Consider the following 8460-nt stretch of genomic DNA (forward strand, 5'->3'; position numbering starts at 1 on the left):
ACTGGGTTTCTGCAGAGATTTAAAAATCACTTTAAGACCTGCATAATATTAAATTAATGCTCTATATCCATACAAAACAAACATACAATCAAAGCAATGTAACAGTTTACAATGCACCCAAAATACTAATAATATCTAGAAGAAAAAAAGATTTATGCATAATGCAGGACTTTTAATTATAAACAAGCCTGAAATACACCAGGACTCTTATTTTGAAATGTCAAAGCTTTACTTCATCTATTTGAATGGGCAGCTGGAAGATGATAAAATGTGCACTGTTACAACCATCTACAACATATTACAATACAAAAACCGTAAAGTAAACATTGTCAATTCATTGTCAATTCATTATCAACAGTAAGTCATTCAACAGTGGTATTGATAGACTGCGAAATGCTCTGAAACCGCAAACCATGTATGTGCAACAGCTAATGTGATTATTACATTTGAAGTTTAATCACATTAGGTCTTATTGCAATTCCTGTTTTTCCAGATTTTCAATCTCTTTAAATAAGACTTTAGTTATACCATTTAAAGGGAACATTGTTCAGCATGTTCTCCAAGGTCCATTTATAATGTTAGCAAGATCATACAATGTTAGCAAAAACATCATAATTTAGAAGTAATAGGTTATTCTCTATCCTGTTTTTGACCCTCGCTTTGAAAAACAATGTTTTGATAGGTGTGCAACGTCACACTGTGTCTACACTGGACACAAGTGGCCCAGTGTGACACGACTAAAAGCAATGGAACCCAACAGATTGTTTCGTATGTTTAAATTAAAAATTAAAAACTGTTTTGGCAGCTTGGAACCCATTATAATCAGTGACCATCTACACTGGCTGCAGCACGGCGTGATATGACCCGAAAAATCCCTGACAGTAAACTCATGCCCTGTTCTATCTCTCACATACTCAGAGCGCTACTTCTGACACGAAGGAGAAATGGATTTCTGACGCGATGTGACGTGACAACAATGGTCGTGTTAGGTGTAGACACAGTGTTAGGGTGATAAAAAAAAACACCCTAATTTTTCCTGGCACTACACAACGTCTTGTAATGCTCAGAGGCATCTCTATAGTTTTGTTGCTCAAATAATCCTATGTTTGCATCTCTCTATCATATTTTCTCACCTCCTACTACATGTGTGAATCAGTATGTTGGGCTAAAGCGGCAATGATGTAGAAGTTCATACTTCATTCATAACGTCATACTATATCCTCATACCAAAATGTGACTTACTGCTGAAGCTGTATCTTTGCTCGTAGAAAGTGCCTTTTCCACATCAAAAAGGGAGTCCAGTTTTACTTCAACTTTCTTGCAGGGTACTGAGACATCCTTGGCTTTTTTAGACTTAGACTTCTGCGGTCCACTCTCACACCTAGGACACAAAACCTTAAAGACACAAACACAAATTAAAACAGAACAATACATTTTACTCACACAAATCACATAGTTATTCACATCCTAAATAAGTATAGTTGTAAATAAGTATGTACCTCGAGGAGAGAATGGGATGAGTTCCTCAACAGGAATGTATTAGCTGCACTCTCCTTCCAGGCCTGTACCTCAGATACCAAGCTTTCCAGTCGAGTCGGTGGTTCCAACATTACCGGAATACCTCTGGCTCTTGACACTAGCTCAGACAGGGCAGCAAGACCAGGAATATGGCCTCCAGCCTGTAGCAATAAATGTTTAAATGGACCAAGCGCTACTTGCACAAGGTTCTATGTATCTAATCAGAGCATTACAGAAACATAGAAAACACACCTGAAGAGCATCTGCTTCCATTATCCACTCCCTGGCCCTGCTTACACAGTCTTTAAGTTGAAGACAGCTGGGCAGGTATGCTGGGATGCTGTCCACTTCCTGTATAGCTGCCTCAAGAGTAACAATACTATGACGAGGCCTAAAACAAGCACCAAAAAAAACAAATGACAGTTTACATTATTTTACAGTTTTAATTAATATCCTTCGTTAAGAACAACTATCTAAATAGGAAAAATGCTGCTTTCCTTTAAGGATGCTACTAACTTACATTACTGGGTCAGTAATTTTTTTTAAATATTAATATATTTAAAATATAAATATATATATTTTAAATATATTAATGTTTTTATTCAGCAAGGGTGCATTAAACTGATGAAAAGTGACAGTAAAGATTTCTATATTAAATAAATTCTGTTCTTTTGAACTTTGTGTTCAAAAAAAGCTCAAAGAATGACCACAGTTTCCACACAAATATTTAGCAGCACCACCATTTTCAACAGTGATAATTGCAGCCTTTGTGAGTATAAGAAACTTCTTTCAAAAACATTAAACAAATCTTTTGACCAGTACATTGAACAATACATGGACAGTATAGGTGATGCACTGGACAATGTCACAAAAGATCAATCCAGTTAATCTGCCAGGAAGCAGCTTTAAGTCTAAATGCTAACCATGCACATTTGTATTCGCCATAAGAACTAGCTCAACCATCCGTGTGTGTTTCATTTTGTTTTTGTTTTTTTTACAACATACATGTTGGGAGAGCATTAACTGTATTAAACTATAAGCCCTTGAAAGAAATAGGTAAAATAAAAATTTGCAAGCAAAATTTTTCCAGAATAGTTTGCAAATTATTTTGTTGCACAATCAACTTCGTCATGCACACTGGCAAACCTAAAAAACCAGGAGTTGCTTTCACTTCTCAGATCTTGGTGATAAATGTGGTAAAGAGTTTACATGGTGCCACAGAAGTTTTTTAGTGTAAATTCTGTCACCACTTTCACACCCTCATGTAGTTCTAAAACCCATAAGAATTTCATTTAGTTTCAAAACACAAAGGACGATGTTTTTGAAACCGGAAAAATAACTTTCTTTTTCTCTTTATGAACTTTTGAAGCATTGAAGCTTTGGTGTAATAGACTTGCAATGGAGGGACAGAAATCTCTCGGGTTTCTTTCATTTCTTTCAAAAATAGTTTTGGAAAGACATGGGGGTGAGTAAATTATGACAATTTAAATTTTTGGGTGAACTATCGCTTTAAATTGCATTAATATTTAACTTAAATACAAACCTAGCTGTGAGCATGTTATGGGCCTTTTCTTCCCAGTGTTCACAGACAGTGAGCAGCTCCTGCAGGCGGGCCATGGTTCTTTCCACACAGGCGTGTGGTGCCAAGCCCACTCCTTGATCTATGAGCCTCCTCATGCAGTCAAGACTGAGGTCTGCCGGCTGATCGCTGGCTTCCTGAACGGCCTCCACCCAGCGGGCCTGCTCCAGCCTCTGCCTCAACACCGCCAGCTGAGGCAACTCGACATCCAGGCTTGCGCCCTCATCTAAGAGGCCGAGGAGAGCAGAGGAACCAGGCATGTCCTCCGCAAGGAGATCCGAGCTCTCCTGCTGGAACTGTTCAACACGGTTCAAAAGAGCCTGACATGGAAGTAAAGGGAGAAAATGTCAGATCAACACATCTAGGAAAATTACATTAAGCATGTTTTATGGTTGAGTACCTTTAAGAAAGGGGCCTGTCGGATGGTACAGGGCAGGTCATACAGCTGATTGACAAACGACCTCAGTTCCTCCACCGTGAGCTGGTTCTGAGACTTTCCCCCACCGGAGCGATACCTATTAACACAAATACAGATTTGCATCCATTTAAAACTAGTTAAAATGCAAGAGCTTCAGACAGTTCTTCATTATTGAGGAAAGAATAAATGTACCTTGTCTGTCTCTTGCCATTGAGGAGTTGTTGGGCCATTGAGGTACACCTATCTGCATTCTGAATGACTTGACACAGGTGACTTAGCAGGTCAGTCTCGGGGTAAGTCTTCTTCTCTGCTTCTACTACCAATGAACGAAGCTCCTCCAAATCTAATGAGAGAGAAGATTCCCTTATTTTAGATATGCTAAAAAGTGCATTTAACCCTCAGAGACCCATTGTAGCAGAACTGCCACAATTGTACAAAGCAATTAAATAATACCTAACTTTCACTAAATGAGTGAAAAACTACACATAACAGTAGCTGACACTGAAATTAATCACTATAACATTTTTGATGGGGGGGGGTTGGGGGGAGTCACATTAATTGCCACAGCTAGCTAAAATCTTACAAAATGGCACCAGCCAGCTGACACTATTCTTAACTGCTACGGCTAAGGGCTTCAAAGTTTGAACATAAATTAAGTGTAATAAAATGGCTGTAAAACACTAGGCTTTAGGGGTCAATCTTTTTTCTACTGCTCTCACACAGTGAGCCTATTCAGCCTACTGTTATGAGAGTTCAAAACTTTAACTTTGGTTAACAAAAAAATAGTGGTAAAATTCTGCAATCTTAAATGCCCACTGTTCCAATTTTGCTAAGCTTTTTATTCTGCCTAAACAAAATGGTTTAAACTAATAGCTTGATGAAAAATATATATAATACACGATGAATATCAATACTTGGGATTTCTAAGGATTAAAGACAAACATATTGCAATAATAACTCACCACTTTTATCATCTTGATCGGCCTTCAAAATCTTGTTAACTTTAGATGCCCAGTCTTCATATGACTCAGCACGAGCCGTCAAAGCCTGGAACAATGGCTTCAGTTCGGCAAGTGTGTATTTATAGCTGTGCAAGTAAAAGACAAAAAGTTTAATTTAAGAAAACCTGCTAAATGAAAGCAAGCACTCTTTTGCATTTGATCTATCATCCAGAGTTTTGTCCTATGCTTTTGCAAACACGTACTTGAGCGTGTAGCTTTTAACAGGGCAAGAGCAGAGGTCCTCGATGTGGTGGAGACAGACCAGCTGGTCAGGGCTACAGGGACAGGTGATGGCAGATAGGTAACAGGTGGTCCGGCACTTAGCACACTGCCTTTCCTCATCTGGCAGTAAATCATAGTCAACCTGTTGGGAGTGCCACACGCCCTAGAGAACAGAACAAACACAATGGGATCAATTAGTAATAGACAGACCATGAATACAAACAAAATGAACAGACACAACAAAGCTGCAGGTTTAATTACTTCAAGTAAATAAATAAAACACACACACACACACACACACATACATACTTATATATATATATATATATATATGATATTATAGATTGATAGATAGATAGTTTGTGGTTATTCAATCAACTGGGTCATGAAGTGCAAATTACAGCAGCTTAAATGAGCTCACGACCTTTAAAACAGCCACCCACCAGCTTATAGGCTTTCTCACGGAGCATCTTCTCTTCTAGAATCATGGCGCACATGTCCTTCTGGACAGCAGAGGCCAATTCTAACTCTAAAATGTCTGCCTTGGCGGCAATATTACAGGTCATCTCATCATGGGAGAAAACACAGTATCTGTTGAGGGATCTGTAGTGCTCGACACACTGACGACCAAGAGGCACCTGAAACAAGACCGTATTTGAGTTCATTATGGTTCATAACTTATAGCAATATTTATGCTTATCCTACATTAAAGTCACAATGAAACTAAAGTAGCTACAGATCTTTTCTTCTGTATTGTCACGTACAGCCGAGTGCAACGGATTATGATTCCATTGGTTGTACATTTGATTTTAAGATGTGCTGCACTAAAAAATAATTGCAAACTTGCAGTCGATTGTGAGAGGCAGGGTTTAAGCCAGGGGTGTCAAACATATGGCCGAATACGGCCCACTGAGACGTCCAATACGGCCCGCGGGATGATTTGAAAAATAATATAAAATAAATATTTTTATTATTATTACTAAACAATATTGTGTTTGGTTTTATTCTTTTTTTATTTTATTTTATCGTTGATCATTTAATTGCGCTTCTATTGCGTTTCTGCCGGAACCTTGAACACGCATGCGCATTCTAAAGCGGCGCCTAATTCAAATTTCGATTTTCTAACACTTCGCTAACTGAAGTTGTGTGGCAAGCACTGGCGATTTAAAAAATGTCCAAAAAAAGAAAAATTGATCTGGAAGGAAGGATGTTTCAGGAGAAATGGAAAGAGAAGTATTTCTTCTGTGAGGTCAACGGCAGGCCGGTATGTTTAATCTGCTCACAAGCCGTGGCTGTGCAAAAAGAGTAAGTTACAACATTAAATGGCACTATGAAATACACGCAGAGAAATATGATAAATACACTGGACAGCTCAGAACGGAAAAAGCTAATGATTTAGCATCAGCTTTGAAAAAAAAGCAATGTTCACAAAAAGAGCAGGGACTGATGAAGCTGTAAAGGCCAGCTATTTGATTTCCAATGAAATCGCAGCGGCATCAAAGCCTTTTTCAGAGGGAGAATTCATCAAAAAGTGTATGATAAAGGCAGCGGAGCTTGTGTGCCCTGAGAAAAAACAGGCTTTTGCCAGTATTAGCTTGTCAAGAAATACTGTGGCTGAAAGAATTGAGGACATTGCAAGAGACTTGAACTGTCAGCTGAAAGACAAAGTTAAGACAATTCATTGCTTTCTCTATAGCACTCGATGAGAGTACTGATATTAACGACGTAGCTCAGCTGGGGTTATTTATTCGTGGAGTTGATGAATCTTTAAACATCACTGAAGAATTTGTTGAGCTGGTTCCAATGACAGACACGACTACTTCCAACAACATTTACTCCAGCCTCATTGGTGCTCTAGATAGACTGGAGGTTGACTGGAGTCGTTCTGTTAGTGTGGCAACGGATGGCGCTCCATCCATGGTTGGGAAAAGGGCAGGCGTTGTGACAAAATTAAAAGAAAAAATTCAAAAAGAGAACCCAACCCCAAAATTCTGGAATTTTCATTGTATTTTACACCAGGAAGCATTGTGTAGCAAAACCCTAAAGATGGACAATATTATGAATGTGGTAATAAAAACTGTTAATTTCATCAGAGCAAAGGGGCTCAACCATCGGCAATTTGAGGCCTTTTTATCTGAAAAAGATATTCCTCACAGTCTACCCACACACTGCTTCGGGTGTGTGTTCACGGTTTGTGTGTGTTCACTGCTGTGTGTGTGCACTTTGGATGGGTAAATGCAGAGCACTAATTCCGAGTATGGGTCACCATACTTGGCCACGTCACGTCACTTTCACTTTTCACTTTCACTTTCACCACACCGAAGTTCGCTGGTTGAGCAGGGGAGCCGTGCTCAAACGTTTCTTTGAACTGCGCTCAGAAATCAGTCAGTTCATGAAAGACAAGGGAAAACCGGTGGCTGAGCTGGATGACCACGAGTGGGTTCGTGATCTTGCTTTTATGGTGGACATAACCGAGCACTTAAATGTGCTCAATACTAAGATGCAAGGCCGCAACAAAGTCATAACTGAATATTACGACTGCATTCGCGCATTTGAGATGAAACTAGATCTGTGGGCGACACAGCTTTCCCAAGGTAACCCAGCTCATTTTCCCTCTTCAAAATCTGTGCACACCGCTCACGACAAACACAACATGGACAGATACAAAGAAAAAATTGTTGGTCTGCAGAATGAGTTTCAGAATCGCTTCCAGGTCTTCAATGAACTTGAGAAGGAATTCTCTCTCTTCAGTTCACCGTTTACTGCGAGAGCAACAGATGTACCAGAGGAACTCCAAATGGAACTAATCGAACTGCAGTGCAACACACCTTTGAAAGACAAATTCACAACAGTCACTGTGGATTTATTTGGGGCTCAACCATTGGCAATTTGAGGCCTTTTTATCTGAAAAAGATATTCCTCACAGTCTACCCTACCACACCGAAGTTCGCTGGTTGAGCAGGGGAGCCGTGCTCAAACGTTTCTTTGAACTGCGCTCAGAAATCAGTCAGTTCATGAAAGACAAGGGAAAACCGGTGGCTGAGCTGGATGACCACGAGTGGGTTCGTGATCTTGCTTTCATGGTGGACATAACCGAGCACTTAAATGTGCTCAATACTAAGATGCAAGGCCGCAACAAAGGCGTAACTGAATATTACGACTGCATTCGCGCATTTGAGATGAAACTAGATCTGTGGGCGACACAGCTTTCCCAAGGTAACCCAGCTCATTTTCCCTCTTCAAAATCTGTGCACACCGCTCACGACAAACACAACATGGACAGATACAAAGAAAAAATTGTTGGTCTGCAGAATGAGTTTCAGAATCGCTTCCAGGTCTTCTCTCTTCTCTCTCTTCCGTTCACCGTTTACTGCGAGCGCAACAGATGTACCGGAGGAACTCCAAATGGAGCTAATCGAACTGCAGTGCAACACACCTTTGAAAGACAAATTCACAACAGTCACTGTGGATTTATTTTACCAAAACCTCGGACCGACATTCCCCAAAATGACAGGTTTTGCGTCCAAAATCCTCAGCATGTTCGGGACTACATATCTCTGTGAGCAGGCATTTTCTGTAATGAACATTAACAAGTCCAACCTGCGCTCTCGACTCACACACAGACATCTAAATGACATTATGAGAGTGGCAACGGCTCAAAAACTGGTTGCTGATGTTGATGCACTGGTTGAAGAAAAGAGATGTCAGGTGTCAGGAAGCAG

The 8460-nt window shown here is 39.9% G+C and overlaps 1 protein-coding gene across 2 annotated transcripts in view; it reads right to left on the reverse strand.

Moving 5' to 3' along the window:
* The window catches only part of LOC107685701 (lysine-specific demethylase 5B-like), a 23021-nt gene that overhangs the window by 3497 nt on the left and 11064 nt on the right, over positions 1 to 8460 (reverse strand). For both annotated transcript variants that reach the window (XM_016482384.1, XM_016482386.1), the window contains exons 15-23: positions 5182 to 5376; positions 4720 to 4901; positions 4478 to 4602; positions 3708 to 3858; positions 3498 to 3612; positions 3062 to 3417; positions 1771 to 1909; positions 1500 to 1679; positions 1243 to 1395 (exon numbers count right to left, since the gene is read on the reverse strand). In XM_016482384.1, coding sequence (XP_016337870.1) covers positions 1243 to 1395; positions 1500 to 1679; positions 1771 to 1909; positions 3062 to 3417; positions 3498 to 3612; positions 3708 to 3858; positions 4478 to 4602; positions 4720 to 4901; positions 5182 to 5376 — 1596 coding nt within the window. The remainder of the gene's footprint in view (positions 1 to 1242; positions 1396 to 1499; positions 1680 to 1770; positions 1910 to 3061; positions 3418 to 3497; positions 3613 to 3707; positions 3859 to 4477; positions 4603 to 4719; positions 4902 to 5181; positions 5377 to 8460) is intronic.

Source organism: Sinocyclocheilus anshuiensis, unplaced genomic scaffold (genome assembly GCF_001515605.1).
Source record: "Sinocyclocheilus anshuiensis isolate Anshui unplaced genomic scaffold, SAMN03320099.WGS_v1.1 scaffold257, whole genome shotgun sequence".
Lineage (NCBI taxonomy): Eukaryota > Metazoa > Chordata > Actinopteri > Cypriniformes > Cyprinidae > Sinocyclocheilus > Sinocyclocheilus anshuiensis.